A 24210-nucleotide genomic window follows, 5' to 3' on the forward strand; every position below is an offset into this window, starting at 1 on the left:
CCATTTGCTACTACCAGTCTTGCTGGAAGCATCAGGAGTTTTTGCTACCACCCCTAGTTTTTTAATTTTTGCTGAACCAGCCTAAAAATTGCTACCACCGTCTTTCGATTTTGCTGGAACCGGCATTTTTTTTTTGCTTCGCCGGCGGCGGTGAAGGCGGGTCGTGTTTTGCTTCGCCGGCGGCAAGCAGGGGCAGCGATGGTCCAAACGAGGGCAACGCGGGCCAGCGTGCGGGATCCCAGGAGCGACGGCGGTGCTCTCTTTTTTTTTCCTCTTTTTTCCCGTAGGGTAGATGACGAAAGGGGATGCGGTGCGGGACAGATCTGACGGTCATGCGCTTCCAAATCGAACGACGTTGGGTGGACCGGCCGAAACTTGGGCCGGTGCGCCGGCTCAGAGTACTGCCCAACAAAAAAAGAACAAAATATGTGTTTGGTTTGGTCGGCTTGCTCCCTGCATCAGTGAATGGAGGAGCGAGCTCCCAAACGGCGGCCACGCCGTCGACCCAGCGCCACCACCCCCTGTCCCCCGCCCGGCATCTGTACTTGGCCGAGGCCGCGATGCATCGATCCGGCGCGCAGGTCCTTGCTCGCAGCCGGTGGAGAGAGCGCGCGGAGCGGCGGAGCACTTCTCGTGACGGCCGGCCTCACAGTCACAGGTGAGTTCCGCCTCCGGATCCGGCTCCGGTCCATGCCCTTCTTCTCCAGATGCGGCGTGAGTTTTCGAATCAAAGCCTGAGTTGCCCGTTGAACCAGTTTGGGTTCAGAGTCAGACCCCGTGCGGATTCTTGCGTGGATCCGGCGTGACTAGAACTCTCTCGTCAAGGTGTAATCTATCCGAGTCCGGCTACAGAGTTCAGGTGTGTGTGCGTAGAGAGTCGGACTAGAGATACAAACACACGCGATGAATCGATGCAGAATAAATATTGCGTGTCTAGTATAAAAATAGTAGATTATCAACAATTCGAGACAAAGAAAAGCAGACGGAAGTCGCCGACTTGGAGCAACGCAAACAAATTTCGAGCTCTGGGAGACAAGTCCATGGCCGGCCGGCTCGCCCTATCCAGGGTATTTCTTTATCTGTCGGCCCTTTGTGTGCTACCTTTTCATCATGATTTCGCTATGTTCTTGGGTTGAGGAAGTTGTTCCTGTCCAAAGGAACACAAGTCTTCTTCTTTTTTATATCCATACATGTTGATTGATGTTTATCGATGCTGAAACTGCAGCTGCAAAGCACTGTCTGTCCTGCGATTCAGATCGATGTCACTTATGTTAATGTATATGGGTTGCGATTGCTGCGCCGTTGTCTATGCCGATGTTAATTTTTGCTTGTATTTTGTCTCACAGGCTGCAAAGCATGTTGTGGCTGCGGCGGGGACGGCACGTTCAGCTCCTGCCTTCAGGGCACCTGCTGCAAATACACCTTCTGGAGCAGGTATCTTCATCTCTCCACCACGCACATGAACTACATCCTTGATCGGTGTATATACTTTTGTGGCAACTGCAAACTAATGCTAGCTTGACTTAAACGTGGCTAGTAACAATACTATTCTTGTTATTACTCTACATTCTACCGCGCCTTTTTGGTTGGTTGTTGGCATCAAGTTAGTAAGTTTCTGCTTGGTTTGGTTCTTAGTCAATGCAGGCAGTGTGCTTAGGAATCTACAGCAGAGGTACCTATCAAGCTTTGTTAGTCAGAGGGTACAGGGCGTGCAGTCTGGCACCGCTTCTCTTCCTAATAAAGGGATTCATAGGAGTGATCCAAAAAGAGTTTTACACAACTTCATCAAAATACTGAATCGAGGTAGCCGACTTTTCTTTCGTCATGTTCACGAATGAGGAGTAGGATGTGTATTTTTAGTTTTTTACACATAAACGGCATGCGAATTGGCTTGATAACTTTTGTGTGCATGGATGGATTATGTTCTCTATGCAGGAATTTCAAATGCAGCAAGGGAGGAAGTAAGTGTTCTTAGCACAGGCATTGCGCCGGTGTATGTAGTGGAGAAAGGCCTGCTGAAAAAGCAGCTTCTGCGTACTTGTGGAGGCCTTGTAGTTACTGGCTCTGCAATCTATGGCATTAAGGCTTTGATTGATAGTTATATTAAGGATATGGCTGAAAATCTCGAAAACACAGAAGTTGGTAAATCTGGTGGTTTGAATGAAGTGGCCATGGAGATAAGCACAAAATTCAGTGACGTAAAGGGGGTTGATGAAGCCAAGGCTGAGCTTGAGGACATAGTTCACTACCTACGAGATCCCAAGGTGAGTGTGGCATTGCCATCAACATGTGTGCAGGCGTTCTAATTCAGCAATTCTTTCACGGTGCGGAGTTGTTGACCTTATTTTACATGCTTTGCAGCATTTCACACGCCTTGGTGGCAAGCTTCCAAAGGGTGTTTTGCTTATGGGCCCACCTGGCACAGGGAAGACCATGTTGGCAAGGGCTGTGGCCGGGGAAGCCGGCGTCCCTTTTTTTCCGTGCAGCGGCAGTGATTTTGAGGAGGTCTATGTAGGTCTTGGGGCTAAGAGAGTGAGGGACCTCTTTCATGCAGCAAAGCAGCTGTCTCCTTGCATAATTTTCATCGATGAAATTGATGGGATTGGTGGGCGCAGACACGCAGGAGGTTTAATGTCGCAGAGGCAGACCCTGAACCAGCTGCTTGTTGAGATGGATGGCTTCAAGCAGAATGACGGGATCATCGTGGTCGCGGCGACCAACTTCCCCGAGTCATTAGATAGCGCCCTTGTCAGGCCTGGGCGTTTTGACCGTCAAGTCAATGTCCCTATTCCAGATGTTGAGGGCCGACGACAGATCCTTGAGGCTTACATGTCAAAAGTATGTATATAAGGCTTATTTTTCACGCACTCTGATGCAAGGCTTTGACCTTAACTCCATGAATTCTTCCATGCAGGTGTCTACAGGCAAGGGTGTGGATGCAATGACCATTGCGAGGGGAACGCCTGGGTTTTCAGGTGCAGACCTTGCAAGCCTAGTGAACGATGCCGCTCTCAAGGCTTCCACGGATGGGGCAAATGCTGTCGGGACTGATCACTTCGAGTACGCCAAGGACAAGATCCTCATGGGCAGCGAGCGCAAGTCGTTGGTGGTATCTGAACAATCCAGGAAGAAGACTGCGTACCATGAGGGTGGGCACGCCCTTGTTGCTATCCTCACAGACGGTGCTGAACCTGTCCACAAGGTCACCATTGCGCCCAGAGGAAATAGTCTCGGCATGGTGGCGCAGCTGCTGGGGGAAGACAGTGAGCTGGAACTCTCCAAGAAGCAGTTGCTGGCGATGCTGGATGTGTGCATGGGAGGGCGAGTGGCTGAGGAGCTTATATTTGGAGAAGCCGGGATCACCACTGGTGTCTCATCTGACCTAAGCAAGGCGACTCAATTGGCGAAAGCCATGGTCACCAGGTATGGTATGAGCAACCGGGTCGGCTTTGTTTCCTACGGCAATGACGGTGATGGTGGTATTGGCATGACAACGCCCCTGGTTGATGAGGAGATAAAAGCATTATTGGATAACGCTTACCGGAACGCAAAAACGATTCTCACGGAGCACAACAAGGAGCTCCATGCGCTAGCAAATGCCCTCCTGGAGCATGAAACTCGCACTGGTGACCAGATCAAGGAACTAGTTTCGACAGGACGACAAGCAGATGGTCATAACAATAGCCAGCAAAATCATCAGGTAACACCTTCTCTCACCGGTAACGAGATCGCCAAACTAGTATCGACAGAAGAACAAGCAGATGGTCATAACAATAGCAAGCAAGATCAGGAAACGCCTTCTTCGCCCTAGTCCGTGGAGACACTTACAGGAAGAAGTATTTTCTTTTCCTGCTATGTTTGTTGCACATTCACGTGAAATGTACAGAGCGACATATATGGTTTGGGTTTTCCCCAGCTGCGAAACATAGTAAAAATCACCATTAAGTGTTTCCCTCAACGTATCATGTGTGTCAGTATTTAACTGTAAGTCTGTAGCCTATTATTATCTGCCTGTACAAATAAACAATAATGCAAGATATGAGCTTGTCTCTGATACTCTGTTTTCTTTCTTTCATTGGTTGCCATTTGATTCTAAATGTCAATCGATAAGATCATAAGTCCATATTACTTCCTTGAACTTTTGGTCGTGGTTTAACCATCGATCAAAACGCATTCAGAACATGTGTTTGGTGCGAGGGTTTAACGGGCCCTCTCGACCGGTTTCGTTCGAGAAGGACTTTGTGCAATAGCCCTGTCGATCTGATCATTCTCACCACGTGGGGAATCCATGACTTTGTGCAACTTGTTTTCAGTGGCGCATAAAATGAAAGGAAATATGAAGCGAGTCTTATCAACATACTCTGAAATTCAAGATAACTATATGGTGCCTATAACCCTACTACATGCTTGCTAACAAATATTTGGTTGAAATAGAACACCTTCTGAGCTCGAGCACAAATGAGCTCAGATGAATAGTAAAATCAAAAAAATGTATATTTTTTCAAAAAAAAAAACTTTGAATTCTTTTGAGGAAAACTTCAACAAATGTTCTAAATGTTTGCAAATATTCATCATGATCACATTCATGGAAGGCGTGGCAAAAAAGCAGAACAAAATTACTGCTCCAAAATGCTTTCGAAAGTAGCATTTTCGGAGCATCGATTTTTTTTGTCGTGCCGTGATCTCATGATGAAAAATTGCAAGCACTTACAACACTAGCTTGTAAAAGTTTACCACAAAAAAATCAGAATTTGTTTCAATTTTTTTATTTTAGTGTTCATTTGAGCTCGAGCTCAGATACTCCGCGTCCCAGAACAGCCATACTTTCAGATATATGATAGTATAACCCATAATGAAATAATGTGCTTCCTTATTTTAAAGGTTTGTTTTTGTTATTAAAATTTGTTGGTATACATTACCATTCACAGGTGCCTTATGGCGTTAGTGTTTCTTCAGCTGAATGCTCAGCTTTGATTGTACCATCATCTTAAATGCATGGCGATGTATCAGGTGAAAACGCATATTCAATGAAAATCTGGAAACTATTGTTCTGGGGCGTGAGATCGGCAACGTACGGTGACAGATCACAGGTGGGATTGCTTCCAGATCCACTTACGAGTGTTTTGCAGTTAACCCCTCTCTCCTTAATTGTAGGCAAATTAATTGGGAGGTCATGCGTCGTTCTCCTGCGACCAGTGTCCGTCCGTTTCTATTCCACAGGGAGTCACCGTCGCCGCCGTTAGGAGCTGATGACGCCGCCGCAGTCGCTGGCGAGGCATGCTTCGTCCTGTAATCCGTCGATGTTGGGTGCCGTGAAAGTTGAATTCCTGGTTCTCTAATTTGAGTCGTTGTGAACCACTTGGAATATACGAGTATATGGGAATGCATCCGAGATGAAGTTTCTGAATAGAAGGTACTGAACTTGTCCGCATTCAAGAAGCGCGGCAGAACTGTGTCCTGTCGATTTAGCGGCGTCGTTGGCTCTAAAGTTTCCTCGACCCTCGGGGAATCTTTCTGTGGCGTTAAGATATGGCGTTCGCCATCGAGCAGCCCCATGCGGCAGTGGCAGCAGGGAGCTTTCATCGGCGGCGACGGCAGCTCCCTGAGAATAGAAACAGACGCAGGACCCATATAGTTTGCCTACAATTAAGGAGAGAGGGGTTACATGTAAAACACTCTTAGGTGGAGCTGGAAGCAATTCCACCTGTGATCTGTCACCGTACGTTGCCAATCTCACGCCCCAGAACAAAAGTTTCCAGATTTTCACTGAATGTGCGTTTTCACCTGATACATCGCCTGAATGCCATACCCTATTGCAATTTAGAATGTACGTAGTTCTCATGCATGCTATTCCCTGGGATTTACAAGTCCGACGGCAAAAAAGGGCACGGAAGTGTTTATGTCCGACGATGCATTCTTCTAATTATGCAAATATGGAGATACTTACAATATTATTTTTCTTACTTTTTATACCGTTCAAACGTTCAAATAGGCCTATATCTATATTCATTTTCATGAGTTTCACTATTTATTGTTTCATAGATTCTTCTACTCCCTCTGTCCCAAAATAAATGACTCAAGTTTGTACTAAATTAGTACAAAATTGAGTCACTTATTTTGGGACGGAGGGAGTCTATACCTATACCTACTATTAAAGCAAGGTGATATTCTTGGTTTCGTCCCGCTTAGATGATTTTATATTTATAAGATATATATAAGCGAGGTGGTACTATTTATAAGAAAGAAAATCCACGCAGTCCACCAAAAATCGTTTCGTAGGTCACCTGGGCCGGAAGTCTCAATGTGGCTGGGCTTCCCAGGGACGTAATGTTGCTCGGCTGGGCCTGCGAGCGTCAACTGGGCCATGTCTACTCTTCAGCTCCTGACCTGCTCACGTAATGAGAAAATATTCTTGCGTTTGCATCCCTTTTTTTTTTCTTCCTCGATGCTTGGATCGATTTACCCCTTCACCACCTGTCGTCCGGGCACTATTGATAGGCCTAAAAGCACATAAAACGGTTTTCCCTCTAGTTAGGGTTTCTAGTTTTCTCCCGGGGCGATTTTCGCCGCCGTTGAGGATTGCTCCCCTACCGCCGATCAACCCCTTCTCCCGCCGGTGTTGCGCTGGGGGTGGCCACCAGGGCTGTCTCTACGTCCGCGTCGAGGGAGGGAGCGGCGGAAGTTAGGGTTCCCACACCAAACCCGATCTGTTTCTTTTCGGGTGAGAGATCCAATGGCGAATTCCGGGGACTCAAGTTCTTCGGGGATCACTGAAGTTGAGAAGATGATGCAAGAGCTGGGACTAAGAGAGGAGGATCTGGATGATGTGATCTTCGACGAGCAAGCTGCGCCGCCTGAGGGGCCGAGATGGGTTGCCCTAGCTAGGCTTAACACCACGAAGAGCTATAGCCAGACTTGGTTTTACAGAAACATGAGAGCGGCTTGGGACATCGTGCAGGAGGCTAAGTTCAAACCTCTCGAGGAAAACCTGTATACTGTCCAATTCACTTGCCTTGGTGATTGGGAGAGAGTCAGGAACGAGGGCCCTTGGAACTTCAGGGGGGACGCGGTGATCCTGCTGCCGTATGACGGAATTTCGAAGCCTTCCACTGTAAAGCTGGAGACAATCAAGATATGGATACAAATCCATGATGTCCCAGAACTGTATGCTCATCTGGTAGCTCCGTTGGCAGCAAAAGTGGGAGAAGTTCTTTTCTCATAACCGAACTCACATGACTTTGTGGGCAATTTTCATCGAGTTTGGGTCAGCATCAATGTCCATAAACCCCTCAAGAATGCGGTATCTATGATAAGAGATGGGAAGAGGCAGATATACAGAGTCAAGTACGAAAAGCTACCGGACTGGTGCGCGGTTTGTGGCATGCTAGGTCACTTATATAAGGAACACGGAAATGGCATCCATCCTCCATCAGCACTTGTATTCAAGGATCTCCGAGCCAGTTGGGCCATGCGTTCAGGTCGTGGTCCGGGAGAAGGCCGCAGCCAGAGAGGTGGACGGAGAGGAGGCCGATCAGGGGGCCGTTCCAGCCCCCGTTCAGGGGGAGGCCGAGGTGATACGACAGATCAATATGTTCATAACGCATATCAAGTGGGAGACCCGAGCAGGGGGGCCAGCGATGCGGAGATGGAGGACTGGAACAGAAAGAGGAATGCGGGAGCCGAGCTGGGAGCCAAAGTTACCACGCCTTCAAGCTCTAAAACTGCAGGTGGGACTGTGAACCCGCTGGCAATTGTGCCAGTAGCATTGGCGGCTGTTAGCCCACCACCGTCCAGAGATCTGAAGAGAACCAAGAAGACGGAGGAGGATTCCGAGGGTGCAACCTGAAAAGTAAAGAATTTGGCGGGCTCCTTCGAGGAGCACCGCCAGGCCCAATGAGTGCGCTGTGTTGGAACTGTCGGGGCGCGGGCAAAGCCGCGACAGTTCGAGAGGTTCGCGAGTTCGCGAACAAATTTGCCCCTACCCTCTTATGTATTGTGGAAACTCAGTCAGAAGGCTCGAGGGTAGAAGCGTTAGCAGGCACTTTTGGCTATGATAATAGTTTTGCGGTTGATAGTCGTGGTAGAAGTGGAGGTATTGGCCTTTTCTGGAACAATGAAATAAAATTGGAAATCCTTGGTTACTCGGACTACCATGTTGATTGTTCTGTTGAGGAGGTAGGTTTTGAGCCTTGGAGAGCTACGGTGGTTTATGGCGAAGCGCGAACACATCTTCGATATAAAACTTGGGACACTTTGAAAAACATTAGCACTTCCAGCAGTCTACCTTGGCTTTGCCTTGGTGATTTTAATGAAGTTCTACGTCCCGATGAGCATGAAGGAGTTGGAAAAAGGAGCAATGCGCAGATACAGAATTTTCATGATGCGGTGGACGTGTGCATGTTGCTAGATGTTGGTTATGTTGGTCGTTTCTGGACCTTTGAAAAGAAAGTGAGGGGGATCCTACACTAGGGTCCGGCTGGATCGCGCCCTAGCCAATGCTGATTGGCGTGCAATGTTTCCTCTTGCGGATCTGACACACCTGACGGCAGCATCCTCTGACCACTGCCCCATTATGCTGCGTTTGAACAGAGAGCAGCCGCGGAGCAGGCAGCTGAACTGCAAGCTATATCCCATGACTTGGGACGATGGAACAATGAGACTTTTGGAAACGTTCGAAAGGAGATTAAAAAGCTGAAAACGGAGCTTGAGAAGCTGCGGGCTGATCCAAGCCGAAGGGCTCCGTCACACGTCGAGCTCAAGGTAAACGAAAATCTAGTTGAACTATACCATCGGGAAGAAATATTATGGAGGCAGCGTTCACGGATTGAGTGGCTAACGTCCGGCGACAAAAACACAAAGTTTTTCCACATGAGAGCAAGCATCCGAAGAAAGAAGAATATGATAAAGGCCCTTCAAAACTCCCTTGGAGTCTTGACAAATGATCCAGACGAGCTTAAAGCAATGGTGCACGATTTTTATAAAACCTTGTATACATCAGAAGGGGTAAACAACATGGAAGCTGTCCTAAATTGTGTACCAACCAAGGTTATAGTGGAGATGAACGAGTTACTGGTCGCACCTTACAAGGGAGAGGAAGTAAAGACAGCCCTTTTTCAGATGTTTCCGACCAAGGCACCGGGGCCCGATGGTTTTCCAGCTCACTTCTATCAGCATCACTGGGATCTTTGCGGTGCCGAGGTAACGGAGGCGGTTCTCAGGATTATTCGGGGAGAGGAGAGTCCGGAAAGCATCAATGATACGGTCCTGGTTCTCATCCCTAAGGTAATGAACCCTACTATGTTAACTCAGTTCCGACCAATCAGTTTATGTAATGTATTATATAAGATTGCGTCGAAGGTGATTGCGAACAGATTGAAGATGATTCTTCCGGACATCATTTCAGAGGAACAATTAGCCTTTGTGCCAGGCAAGCATATCACAGACAATATCATCAGTGCTTATGAGTGTCTTCACTTTATGAAACGCAGCAAGGCCAAGGTTAACAGTTTCTGTGCGCTTAAACTCGATATGATGAAGGCATACGACAGATTAGAGTGGGATTATCTACAGGCGATGATGATAAAGCTTGGTTTTGCCCCATCTTGGGTTCAGATAGTAATGAACATGGTGCCGTCATTGTCATTTTCAGTTCTTTTTAATGGTGAGAGGCTTGACACTTTCAACCCATCCAGAGGTATTCGGCAGGGAGATCTGATATCCCCATATCTCTTTTTAATCGCAGCAGAGGGCCTTTCGTGCCTACTGAAATCCAGTTCCTCATCGTCTCAGCTAGAAGGGATCAAGGTGGCAGCCACGGCGCCAGCCGTGAACCATCTCCTTTTTGCTGATGACAGCCTGCTGATGTTTAAATCGAGTGTTGAAGGGGCTGTTGCAGTATCAAACTTGCTGGAAAGTTACTGTGTGGCATCTGGACAGCGGATAAATCATGAGAAATCCTCTATTTTCTTTAGTAAAGGATGTCCACAAGTTATGAGAGATAGCATCAAGAACACATTAAACGTTCAGAATGAATCGCTCAGTGAGTGACAGGTACTTGGGGATGCCTACTGATGTTGGGCATTCAAAGAATGGCACTTTCAGATATCTGAGAGATCGTGTGTGGGAGAAAATCAGAGGGTGGATGGAGAAACTATTATCTTCAGTGGGCAAGGAAGTACTTATCAAATCGGTGGCACAGTCTATACCGGTTTTTTCGATGTCTTGTTTCCGCCTCCCACGAGGTTTATGCGAGAATATTACCTCCCTGATCAGACAGTTTTGGTGGGGGGGCAAGCAGGGGAAACGCAAACCAAACTGGGTAGCCTGGGACGAGATGACAAAGCCGAAGCATCTAGGCGGCCTCGGTTTCAGGGATTTGGAGATTTTCAATCTTGCCTTACTGTCGAAGCAGGCGTGGAGGATGCTTCAAAACCCCACATCTTTGAGCGCTCGCATTCTCAAGGGGGTCTACTTCCCTGATGCCTCTCTTTTTGAAGCAAGTCTTGGAAATCATCCATCACAAATTTGGCGGGCAATCCTGGATGGGCGAGATATCATGGTGCAGGGACTTGTGAGAAGAATTGGAAACGGTGAAACCACGGACATCTGGCACGATAATTGGCTACCTCGTACACACATGAAGCGACCATTAACATCTCTGGTTCAACACCCACCTCACAAAGTGTCTGAACTTATAAACAGCACCACTTGCTCTTGGAATGAACAACTGGTCCGGGCAACATTCATTCCAATCGATGCGGAAACTATTTTGCAGATTCCTCTCTGCACTAGACAGATTGAGGATTTTTGGGCATGGAGCGAGGACAGACGGGGCATTTTCTCGGTTAGAACTGCTTACCACATGATCCACCAGAAGAAACTAAGCAGAGAAGCTTGGTTATATGAGCAAGGGGGTCGTCTCATTCACAAGCTGATAGTGAGATCTGGACCAAGCTATGGGGGTTTAATGTACCATCGAAGCTTAAGATTTTCCTATGGAGATTTGCGAAGAACACCACTCCAACCGCGGCACTCTTGCATCATTGGAACATGGCGGACACGCCAGCATGCGTCCTTTGCGGAGGGGAAGACACTTGGAGCCACGCTTTGCTAAACTGCACTGTATCCCGGAGTACTTGGGCTTTGTCATCTGAACATATCATCGATGCACTGAGTAGGAACGAAGAAGGTGACGCGAAGAGGTGGCTCTCTGCCATGCACCAGGCGCTATCCCATGAGAACTTCACTACTCTCGTGGTAACACTCTGGGCTTTGTGGGGAGCCCGCCGAAAGGCGACCAGGAGCAAATATACCAAAGTCCCTTTCAAGTACATGCGTTTATTCAGTCTTATATGAGGGAACTTGAAGCTATCAAATCTGTTAATCTAAGGCAGGGTGGCAATCCTACTCCTCGTCCGACGAGCTGGATTCCTCCACCATCAGGGCGGATAAAACTGAATGTAGACGCTGCTGTGGGGAGGGGAAGGAGACACGGTTCCGTAGCGGCAATATCAAGAGACTCTGCTGGCCTTTTTTTTGGGAGCATCGGCTGTGGTTTTTGAAGGCATTTCCGATCCGGCCACTCTTGAATGCATGGCGATCAGGGAGGCGTTGGCCCTTGCGGATGATCAACATGTCTCAACTATACAAGTGGCGTCCGACTCGAAGGTGGTGGTCGAGGACATCCGAGACAACAATCCAACAGCATATGGTGTGATCATACATGAAATAATAGAGCATAGATCAAATTTCGTTTTGTGTAATTTTTGCCACGAATTTAGGAGCTCGAATATCGAGGCTCACAAGCTCGCGAAGCATGCTTTATCCCTTCCGGCTGGCCGACATGTTTGGTTGGGACAGCCGGACGGACTCTCTTTCGTCCATGTAAACATTGTGACGTCGTAATAAAAGCTTCGGAGTTTGCCTTAGGAAAAAAAAAACCTGTCGTCCGGGCGCTGATTTTGTTTCATCCTTGGTCCGTGTGAGCCGCCGTGCCCGTATAGGAACCAATCAAACCAGCCGTGCCCGTATAGGAACCAATCAAACCATCAAATCGTATTAGTAACAGACCCTTGCAATCTATCGGGAAAGATCTGGTTCTCTGGAATCTGGATCGATATAAACTAGGGCACCTGACTCCACGATCAAATTGCACGCACGCACTCGCACTAGCACCGATCGTGTTCATGGCGACTCCGCAACAGACGCGGAGGGAAGGAGTCCTACTTTCCCCTCTTGGCCGATAACTCGCGAGATCTCCGCCTCGTCGCGATGTAGCCTAAGTGATGGAGACGAGAGGGAGATCCCCGACAGGAAGGGTGAGCGGAGGCGGTCGTCCTCCTTGATCTATGCCCCGAGCGAGGTGGACTACACTTCCCCTGCACCAGCGCATGGATGAGCACCAGTACGGCGGGATTCACCACCCACTCCGCCAAATCGGAGCGCGATGGCTGCCGATCGACGGAGCAGGTCTGGGTAAGCGCGTTGTTGCAGGTCGCATAGGAAACATACGCTCTGGTGCCTGCAGTATGGCATGGTGTTGCCCTGACCTTGCCACACAGAAGAACAACAGCGGCTGCTCCGTCCCCCGCAACAGGGGCGCTCAATTCTTCAACGCGTGAATGAATGAGACCACGGCCAGTCTCACTAGCAAATTTTTCTTAAAGGCTTTCCATTTTACTTCCATCCTTTGAACCATAATTAAGAGAATTATTTGAGTTGATTAATCCTAGCTTTATTGTTTATTGTCGTATGAAGTACGAAATATTATAGTTCTACATTCTCTCCATGGAGAGACATGATGCGAAAGAGGACTTTACTAGAGATGGTGAGCATTACTATTCAACAGCAGGCTGAAGAATTAACTTATTAATTTTCTTTTTAGTGGAATTAACCGGATATTTGATTGAATAACTTTGAACTAGCTGCTATTTTTAAAATGGCGTGTCATGTTGAAATAGAGGGCGTGTATCTGTTTGGGTTCTTGAGTCATGCTTATTGGGCATGGGGGTTTGATTTTTTTTTTCTCGTGTTGCAATGCACTGACATGTTTTCTACTTTCTGTAATTTTCATATAACAAACACACGGGTTATCTCTAGCTTGATGTCTAATTTTCTATGATGACCATAAGTTTTGCAGGTGTAACAAAACATACAAGATGCTTGCGGTGCACGACACATCCTCGCGTTTTCATATGTTTTCCCAGTAACGACGCATGGGCGTCGAGCTAAAGAGATAAATGTCAAAACTATTGATTGAATAATCTGAATATTGTATACTAATAATATAATTTGTATGTTAGTAAAATTGTTATAGGTATTATATTCTCAATGGTTTGATTTGAAGGCGCTTTTTTTTTTTGAGCGAAATCTGCACCCTTTATTAAGCGTTCAAAGACATGGGAATACAGATGATATCGGGCAAAGAAGAAAGCCACATGTGGCGCCCGGGAGGGAGAGATGCAGCAGCCCTAGCTAAGGCATGAGCCTCTCCATTGTAACTCCTATTCTCATGAACAAACTTAACATCGCTAAAAGCCTTCCGCTGATGCTTGATATCTTGCAGGATTGAAAAGAACTTGCATGGGGAATCGTCTGCTATCCTTGTCACAACTTCAAGACAGTCTGAGGCCATGCATACGGACTGGACATGGAGGTCTATGGCGAGTGCTAGCGCCTCACTACATGCTTGCGCCTCGAGAGTTGCCGGGTCGAGAAGGCCTCCGTGAATGATAGCAGAAGCCCCTAGATAGTTGTCATGCTTGTCTCGACAGACCACTGTTGAAGCACCTTTGTCCCCGATTTTAGAGAAACCTCCGTCCGCATTTATCTTTGCTTCATGAGCTTCCGACGGTAGCCATGAAGGCTGTGCGGGCTGCCCCGCTTTTTCTCTAGAGATTACATGCATGTCCTTTTGCCTTGCATGCAGGCCCCTTGAAGTTGCATGCAAGCCCTTCGATTGTGTGTGCAACTCCCTGGTACGTGCCCCCCTCTCCGGGATTTGATCAAGCTCCGCCATGAATTTGTTTATAAAGACATGAGTACTGAGGGGGCTCTGGAACTGGCTGTCATGAATTGCTCGACGTCTCGCCCACCAAATCGCCCACATCGTTACGAGCACACGCGCGAGGGCCGCCGTTGGTATGGTATCCACCAGCCAAAACATCCACAACTTGGCATCGTCCGTTCGGTTGGATATGATGGTTTCAGTGATTTCTTCGTCAGAAAGAGCCCAAACGCAACGCGCCATGTGACAGTAAAAAAGAGAATGGCGCCATGTATCTACGGCAGCATGACATAGCGAGCATTCAGCAGATTCGGCCATATTTCTGTGCTTACGAGCAACCCCCGTGGGTATGGAAGTTTTCGCTAATCTCCATGCAAAGACCCGCACCTTGGAGGGAACCTGTGCTCCCCATAGCTTTATGTTGGGAATCGTAGCATAATTTAAAATTTTCCTACGCTCACCAAGATGCATCTATGGAGTCTACTAGCAACGAGGGGAAGGGAGTGCATCTACATACCCTTGTAGATCGCGAGCGGAAGCATTCCAATGAACGTGGATGACGGAGTCGTACTCGCCGTGATCCAAATCACCGATGACCGAGTGCCGAACGGACGGCACCTCCGCGTTCAACACACGTACGGTGCAGCGACGTCTCCTCCTTCTTGATCCAGCAAGGGGGAAGGAGAGGTTGATGGAGATCCAACAGCACGACGGCGTGGTGGTGGATGTAGCGGGTCTCCGGCAGGGCTTCGCCGAGCTTCTGCGAGAGAGAGAGAGAGAGAGGTGTTGCAGGGGAGGAGGGAGGCGCCCAAGGCTGTTGTGTGCTGCCCTCCCTCCCCCCCACTATTTATAGGACTCCTGGGGGGCGCCAGCCCTTGGGAGATCAGATCTCCAAGGGGGGCGGCGGCCAAGTGGGGGGAAGGGGTGCCTTGCCCCCCAAGGCAAGGGGGAAGCTCCCCCCCTTAGGGTTCCCAACACTAGGCGCAGGGGGGAGGCCCAAGGGGGGCGCCCCAGCCCACTAAGGGCTGGTTCCCTTCCACTTTCAGCCCACGGGGCCCTCCAGGATAGGTGGCCCCACCCGGTGGACCCCCGGAACCCTTCCGGTTGTCCCGGTACAATACCGGTAACCCCCGAAACTTTCCCGGTGGCCGAAACTTGACTTCCTATATATAATCCTTCACCTCCGGACCATTCCGGAACCTCTCGTGACGTCCGGGATCTCATCCGGGACTCCGAACAACTTTCGGGTTTCCGCATACATATATCTCTACAACCCTAGCGTCACCGGACCTTAAGTGTGTAGACCCTACGGGTTCGGGAGACATGCAGACATGACCGAGACGCCTCTCCGGTCAATAACCAACATCGGGATCTGGATACCCATGTTGGCTCCCACATGCTCCACGATGATCTCATCGGATGAACCACGGTGTCGAGGATTCAATCAATCCGTATGCAATTCCCTTTGTCAATCGGTATGTTACTTGCCCGAGATTCGATCGTCGGTATCCCAATACCTTGTTCAATCTCGTTACCGGCAAGTCTCTTTACTCGTACCGCAATGCATGATCCCGTGACTAACGCCTTAGTCACATTGAGCTCATTATGATGATGCATTACCGAGTGGGCCCAGAGATACCTCTCCGTCACACGGAGTGACAAATCCCAGTCTCGATCCGTGCCAACCCAACAGACACTTTCGAAGATACCCGTAGTGCACCTTTATAGTCACCCAGTTACGTTGTGACGTTTGGCACACCCAAAGCACTCCTACGGTATCCGGGAGTTGCACGATCTCATGGTCTAAGGAAAAGATACTTGACATTGGAAAAGCTCTAGCAAACGAAACTACACGATCTTTTATGCTATGCTTAGGATTGGGTCTTGTCCATCACATCATTCTCCTAATGATGTGATCCCGTTATCAATGACATCCCATGTCCATAGTCAGGAAACCATGACTATCTGTTGATCAACGAGCTAGTCAACTAGAGGCTTACTAGGGACACGATGTGGTCTATGTATTCACACATGTATTACGATTTCCGGACAATACAATTATAGCATGAATAATAGACGATTATCATGAACAAAGAAATATAATAATAACCATTTATTATTGCCTCTAGGGCATATTTCCAACAGTCTCCCACTTGCACTAGAGTCAATAATCTAGTTACATTGTGATGAATCGAACACCCATTGCGTCCTGGTGTTGATCATGTTTTGCCCTAGGGAGAGGTTTAGTCAACGGATCTGCTACATTCAGGTCCGTATGTACTTTACAAATATCTATGTCTCCATTTTGAACACTTTCACGAATGGAGTTGAAGCGACGCTTGATATGCCTGGTCTTCCTGTGAAACCTGGGCTCCTTCGCAAGGGCAATAGCTCCAGTGTTGTCACAGAAGAGAGTCATCGGGCCCGACGCATTGGGAATCACCCCTAGGTCGGTAATGAACTCCTTAATCCAGACTGCTTCCTGTGCTGCCTCCGAGGCTGCCATGTACTCCGCTTCACATGTAGATCCCGCCACGACGCTTTGCTTGCAACTGCACCAGCTTACTGCTCCTCCATTCAAAATATACACGTATCCGGTATGTGACTTCGAGTCATCCAGATCTGTGTCGAAGCTAGCGTCGACGTAACCCTTTACGACGAGCTCTTCGTCACCTCCATAAACGAGAAACATATCCTTAGTCCTCTTCAGGTACTTCAGGATATTCTTGACCGCTGTCCAGTGTTCCTTGCCGGGATTACTTTGGTACCTTCCTACCAAACTTACGGCAAGGTCTGGTACACAACATGGCATACATAATAGACCCTATGGCCGAGGCATAGGGGATGACACTCATCTCTTCTATATCTTCTGCCGTGGTCGGGCATTGAGCCGTGCTCAATTGCACACCTTGCAATACAGGCAAGAACCCCTTCTTGGACTGATCCATACTGAACTTCTTCAATATCTTGTCAAGGTATGTACTCTGTGAAAGACCAATGAGGCGTCTTGATCTATCTCTATAGATCTTGATGCCTAATATATAAGCAGCTTCTCCAAGGTCCTTCATTGAAAAACACTTATTCAAATAGGCCTTTATACTTTCCAAGAATTCTATATCATTTCCCATCAATAGTATGTCATCCACATATAATATGAGAAATGCTACAGAGCTCCCACTCACTTTCTTGTAAACACAGGCTTCTCCATAAGTCTGTGTAAACCCAAACGCTTTGATCATCTCATCAAAGCGAATGTTCCAACTCCGAGATGCTTGCACCAGCCCATAGATTGAGCGCTGGAGCTTGCATACTTTGTTAGCATCCTTAGGATCGACAAAACCTTCCGGCTGCATCATATACAACTCTTCCTTAAGGAAGCCATTAAGGAATGCCGTTTTGACGTCCATCTGCCATATCTCATAATCATAGTATGCGGCAATTGCTAACATGATTCGGACGGACTTCAGCTTCGCTACGGGTGAGAAAGTCTCATCGTAGTCAACCCCTTGAACTTGTCGATAACCCTTAGCGACAAGTCGAGCTTTGTAGATGGTCACATTACCATCTGCGTCCGTCTTCTTCTTAAAGATCCATTTGTTTTCTATGGCTCGCCGCTCATCGGGCAAGTCAGTCAAAGTCCATACTTTGTTTTCATACATGGATTCTATCTCGGATTTCATGGCTTCTAGCCATTTGTCGAAATCCGGGCCCGCCATCGCTTCTTCATAGTTCGAAGGTTCACCGTTGTCTAACAACATGATTTCCAGGACAGGGTTGCCGTACCACTCTGGTGCGGAACGTGTCCTTGTGGACCTACGAAGTTCAGTGACTTGATCCGAAGCTTCATGATCATCATCATTAACTTCCTCCTCAGTCGGTGTAGGCACCACAGGAACATTTTCCCGCGCTGCGCTACTTTCCGGTTCGGAAGGGGTGACTATCACCTCATCAAGTTCCACTTTCCTCCCACTCAATTCTTTCGAGAGAAACTCCTTCTCCAGAAAGGACCCGTTCTTGGCAACGAAGATCTTGCCTTCGGATCTGAGGTAGAAGGTGTACCCAATAGTTTCCTTAGGGTATCCTATGAAGACGCATTTTTCCGATTTGGGTTCGAGCTTTTCAGGTTGAAGTTTCTTGACATAAGCATCGCATCCCCAAACTTTTAGAAACAACAGCTTAGGTTTCTTCCCAAACCATAATTCATACGGTGTCGTCTCAACGGATTTCGACGGAGCCCTATTTAAAGTGAATGCGGCAGTCTCTAAAGCATAACCCCAAAATGAGAGCGGTAAATCGGTAAGAGACATCATAGATCGCACCATATCCAATAGAGTGCGATTACGACGTTCGGACACACTATTTCTCTGAGGTGTTCCAGGCGGCGTGAGTTGTGAAACTATTCCACATTTCCTTAAGTGTGCACCAAACTCGTGACTTAAATATTCTCCACCACGATCTGATCGTAGGAATTTTATTCTCCTGTCACGTTGATTCTCAACCTCACTCTGAAATTCTTTGAACTTTTCAAAGGTTTCAGACTTGTGTTTCATTAGGTAGACATACCCATATCTACTTAAATCATCAGTGAGAGTGAGAACATAACGATATCCTCCGCGAGCCTCAACACTCATTGGACCACATACATCGGTATGTATGATTTCCAATAGGTCGGTTGCTCGCTCCATTGTTCCGGAGAACGGAGTCTTGGTCATCTTACCCATGAGGCATGGTTCGCATGTGTCAAATGATTCGTAATCAAGAGACTCCAAAAGTCCATCTGCATGGAGCTTCTTCATGCGCTTGACACCAATATGACCAAGGCGGCAGTGCCACAAGTATGTGGGACTATCGTTATCAACTTTACATCTTTTGGTATTCACACTATGAACATGTGTAACATCACGTTCGAGATTCATCAAAAATAAACCATTGACCAGCGGGGCATGACCATAAAACATATCTCTCAAATAAATAGAACAACCATTATTCTCGGATTTAAATGAGTAGCCATCTCGAATTAAACGAGATCCAGACACAATGTTCATGCTCAAAGCTGGCACTAAATAACAATTATTGAGGTTTAAAACTAATCCCGTGGGTAGATGCAGAGGTAGCGTGCCGACGGCGATCACATCGACCTTGGAACCATTCCCGACGCGCATCGTCACCTCGTCCTTTGCCAGTCTCCGTTTATTCCGTAGTTCCTGCTTTGAGTTACAAATATGAGCAACCGCACCGGTATCAAATACCCAGGAGCTACTACGAGTACTGGTAAGGTACACATCAATTACTTGTATATCACATATACCTTGGGTGTTGCCGGCCTTCTTCTTGTCCGCTAAATATTTGGGGCAGTTCCGCTTCCAGTGACCACTTCCCTTGCAATAAAAGCACTCAGTCCCGGGCTTGGGTCCATTCTTTGACTTCTTCCCAGTAACTGGTTTACCGGGCGCGGCAACTCCCTTGCCGTCCTTCTTGAAGTTCTTCTTACCCTTGCCCTTCTTGAACTTAGTGGTTTTATTCACCATCAACACTTGATGTTCTTTTCTGATCTCCCCTTCCGCTGATTTCAGCATTGAATATACCTCGGGAATGGACTTTTCCATCCCCTGCATATTGTAGTTCATCACAAAGCTCTTGTAGCTTGGTGGAAGCGACTGGAGGATTCTGTCAATGACCGCGTCATCCGGGAGGTTAACTCCCAGCTAAGACAAGCGGTTGTGCAACCCAGACATTCTGAGTATGTGCTCACTAACAGAACTGTTCTCCTCCATTTTACAGCTGAAGAACTTGTCGGAGACATCATATCTCTCGACCCGGGCATGAGCTTGAAAAACCAGTTTCAGCTCCTCGAACATCTCATATGCTCCATGTTTCTCAAAACGCTTTTGGAGACCCGGTTCTAAGCTGTAAAGCATGCCGCACTGAACGAGGGAGTAATCATCAGCACGTGATTGCCAAGCGTTCATAACGTCTTGGTTCTGTGGGATTGGTGCATCACCTAGCGGTGCTTCTAAGACATAATCTTTCTTGGCTACTATGAGGATGAGCCTCAGGTTCCGGACCCAGTCCGTATAGTTGCTGCCATCAACTTTCAGCTTGGTTTTCTCTAGGAACGCGTTGAAATTGAGGACAACGTTGGCCATTTGATCTACAAGACATAGTGTAAAGATTTTAGACTAAGTTCATGATAATTGAGTTCATCTAATCAAATTATTTAATGAACTCCCAATCAGATAGACATCCCTCTCGTCATCTAAGTGAAACATGATCCGAGTTTAACTAGGCCGTGTCCGATCATCACGTGAGACGGACTAGTCAAGATCGGTGAACATCTTCATGTTGATCGTATCTTCTATACGACTCATGCTCGACCTTTCGGTCCTCCGTGTTCCGAGGCCATGTCTGTACATGCTAGGCTCGTCAAGTCAACCTAAGTGTATTGCGTGTGTTCCGAGGCCATGTCTGTACATGCTAGGCTCGTCAACACCCGTTGTATTCGAACGTTAGAATCTATCACACCCGATCATCACGTGGTGCTTCGAAACAACAAACCTTCGCAACGGTGCACAGTTAGGGTGCACACTTTCTTGAAATTATTATAAGGGATCATCCTACTTGCTACCGTCGTTCTAAGCAAATAAGATGCAAAAACATGATAAACATCACATGCAATCAAATAGTGACATGATATGGCCAATATCATCATGCTCCTTTGATCTCCATCTTCGGGGCACCATGATCATCTTTGTCACCGGCATGACACCATGATCTCCATCATCATGATCTACATCATTGTGTCTTCATGAAGTCGTCACGCCAACGATTACTTCTACTTCTATGGCTAACGCGTTTAGCAACGAAGTAAAGTAATTTACATGGCGTTATTCAATGACACGCAGGTCATACAAAATAATAAAGACAACTCCTATGGCTCCTGCCGGTTGTCATACTCATCGACATGCAAGTCGTGATTCCTATTACAAGAATATGATCAATCTCATACATCACATATATCATTCATCACATCTTCTGGCCATATCACATCACATAGCACTTGCTGCAAAAACAAGTTAGACGTCCTCTAATTGTTGTTGCAAGTTTTTACGTGGTTTGCAGGTTTCTAGCAAGAACGTTTCTAACCTACGTATGACCACAACGTGATTTGCCAATTTCTATTTACCCTTCACGAGGACCCTTTTCATCGAATCCGTTCCGACTAAAGTAGGAGAGACAGACACCCGCTAGCCACCTTATGCATCTAGTGCATGTCAGTCGGTGGAACCTGTCTCACGTAAGTGTACGTGTAAGGTCGGTCCGGGCCGCTTCATCCTACAATGCCGCCGAAACAAGAAAAGACTAGTAGCGGCAAGAAGAATTGGCAAACTCGACGCCCACAACTTCTTTGTGTTCTACTCGTGCATAGTAACTACGCATAGACCTGGCTCATGATGCCACTGTTGGGAATCGTAGCATAATTTAAAATTTTCCTACGCTCACCAAGATGCATCTATGGAGTCTACTAGCAACGAGGGGAAGGGAGTGCATCTACATACCCTTGTAGATCGCGAGCGGAAGCGTTCCAATGAACGTGGATGACGGAGTCGTACTCGTCGTGATCCAAATCACCGATGACCGAGTGCCGAACGGACGGCACCTCCGCGTTCAACACACGTACGGTGCAGCGACGTCTCCTCCTTCTTGATCCAGCAAGGGGGAACGAGAGGTTGATGGAGATCCAACAGCACGACGGCGTGGTGGTGGATGTAGCGGGTCTCCGGCAGGGCTTCGCCGAGCTTCTGCGAGAGAGAGAGAGAGAGAGAGAGAGGTGTTGCAGGGGAGGAGGGAGGCGCCCAAGGCTGTTGCGTGCTGCCCTCCCACCCCCCCCCCCCCCCACTATTTATAGGACTCCTGCGGGGGCGCCAGCCCTTGGGAGATCAGATCTCCAAGGGGGGCGGCGGCCAAGTGGGGGGGAAGGGGTGCCTTGCCCCCCAAGGCAAGGGGGAAGCTCCCCCCTTAGGGTTCCCAACACTAGGCGCAGGGGGGAGGCCCAAGGGGGGCGCCCCAGCCCACTAAGGGCTGCTTCCCTTCCACTTTCAGCCCACGGGGCCCTCCAGGATAGGTGGCCCCACCCGGTGGACCCCCGGGACCCTTCCAGTGGTCCCGGTACAATACCGGTAACCCCCGAAACTTTCCCGGTGGCCGAAACTTGACTTCCTATATATAATTCTTCACCTCCGGACCATTCCGGAACCTCTCGTGACGTCCGGGATCTCATCCGGGACTCCGAACAACTTTCGGGTTTCCGCATACATATATCTCTACAACCCTAGCGTCACCGGACCTTAAGTGTGTAGACCCTACGGGTTCGGGAGACATGCAGACATGACCGAGACGCCTCTCCGGTCAATAACCAACAGCGGGATCTGGATACCCATGTTGGCTCCCACATACTCCACGATGATCTCATCGGATGAACCACGGTGTCGAGGATTCAATCAATCCGTATGCAATTCCCTTTGTCAATTGGTATGTTACTTGCCCGAGATTCGATCGTCAGTATCCCAATACCTTGTTCAATCTCGTTACCGGCAAGTCTCTTTACTCGTACCGCAATGCATGATCCCGTGACTAACGCCTTAGTCACATTGAGCTCATTATGATGATGCATTACCGAGTGGGCCCAGAGATACCTCTCCGTCGCACGGAGTGACAAATCCCAGTCTCGATCCGTGCCAACCCAACAGACACTTTCGGAGATACCCGTAGTGCACCTTTATAGTCACCCAGTTACGTTGTGACGTTTGGCACACCCAAAGCACTCCTACGGTATCCGGGAGTTGCACGATCTCATGGTCTAAGGAAAAGATACTTGACATTGGAAAAGCTCTAGCAAACGAAACTACACGATCTTTTATGCTATGCTTAGGATTGGGTCTTGTCCATCACATCATTCTCCTAATGATGTGATCCCGTTATCAATGACATCCCATGTCCATAGTCAGGAAACCATGACTATCTGTTGATCAACGAGCTAGTCAACTAGAGGCTTACTAGGGACACGATGTGGTCTATGTATTCACACATGTATTACGATTTCCGGACAATACAATTATAGCATGAACAATAGACGATTATCATGAACAAAGAAATATAATAATAACCATTTATTATTGCCTCTAGGGCATATTTCCAACACTTTACCCATGAACGGCTGTCCGCTTTGCCATTAGAGTGCCCGTCGTTGTGTTCAAGCCAGTCTGTACGCTGCTGCTTTGTCGCGGTGAGCAGCCTATAAGCTGAGCTTACTGTAAATATCCCCTTTTGATCGTAATGCCATGACCAAAAGTCCTCTCGCATTCTGCTGCTGAGGGGAATGTTGAGGATTGCCTCCACATCCATCGGATACAAGTGTTCCTGGAGCGTTGTGCTTTTCCATGTGAAAGTGACATGGTCTATCAGTTCTGAAACATGTTGAGGAGGGTCCGGCGATCTTGGGCAGACCGGCTGCAGTTTGAAATCGCGGGGGATCCAGTTGTCGTGCCAAATATTTGTGCCTTCTCCCGATCCGATGCGTTTCACAAGACCAAGCTTTAGTGCATCCCGCCCTTCAACAATGGAGCGCCAGACTTGTGATGGATGTGGGATATCATCAATTTGAAGGTGTTATTTTATTGTCCCGTTGCAACGCATGGGCCCTTTTGCTAGTATATACTAATATAAATTCCCGCAGCAACGTGTGGGATATCATCAATAAACCCTCTGTTTTAGCACAAAGGGTGGCCCAAGAATTGGATCCATGTGAAGCAGCCCTAGGCCCAGGCACTATAGGCCCAAAGCGAGCACATGGCTGAGACTCTGCAGTAATGTGGATCAGCAGCCCACTCGACCACAGCGAGCAACCGGTTTTGGTAACCTTTACAAACACACTTTTTTCACTGGTTTTCTGGTTTATTTTGGCTTTTAGTTTTTCTTTTAAGTTTTTTGTTTAACTTTTTTTCTTTTCCATTATCGGTTCTTTTTTAAAAACTGTTTTCCTTTTCCTTTTTCTTTCCGATTTTATTTTTCTATTCAAACTTGTCCGAAAATTTCAAATATTGTTCAGAATTTTAAAAATTTCTAACATAGATATAACGAGGGCAATAGTGGATCTTTTTTCAACTTTAAGGGTACCCTTTATCAATATTGAGGATATCACTTAATGT

General features: G+C 47.7%; 1 protein-coding gene across 1 annotated transcript; it reads left to right on the forward strand.

Moving 5' to 3' along the window:
• The first annotated feature begins 428 nt into the window (after positions 1–428).
• LOC109780945 (ATP-dependent zinc metalloprotease FTSH 5, mitochondrial) lies at positions 429–4514 on the forward strand. Its single transcript, XM_020339524.4, has 7 exons — positions 429–1067; positions 1347–1434; positions 1636–1803; positions 1936–2264; positions 2362–2838; positions 2915–4013; positions 4469–4514. The coding sequence occupies exons 1-6, from the start codon at positions 912–914 to the stop codon at positions 3809–3811; spliced, it is 2115 nt and encodes a 704-aa protein (XP_020195113.1). The 5' UTR covers positions 429–911; the 3' UTR covers positions 3812–4013; positions 4469–4514.
• Positions 4515–24210: the final 19696 nt, after the last annotated feature.

The sequence above is a fragment of the Aegilops tauschii genome, chromosome 5, assembly GCF_002575655.3.
Source record: "Aegilops tauschii subsp. strangulata cultivar AL8/78 chromosome 5, Aet v6.0, whole genome shotgun sequence".
Classification (NCBI taxonomy): Eukaryota; Viridiplantae; Streptophyta; class Magnoliopsida; order Poales; family Poaceae; genus Aegilops; species Aegilops tauschii.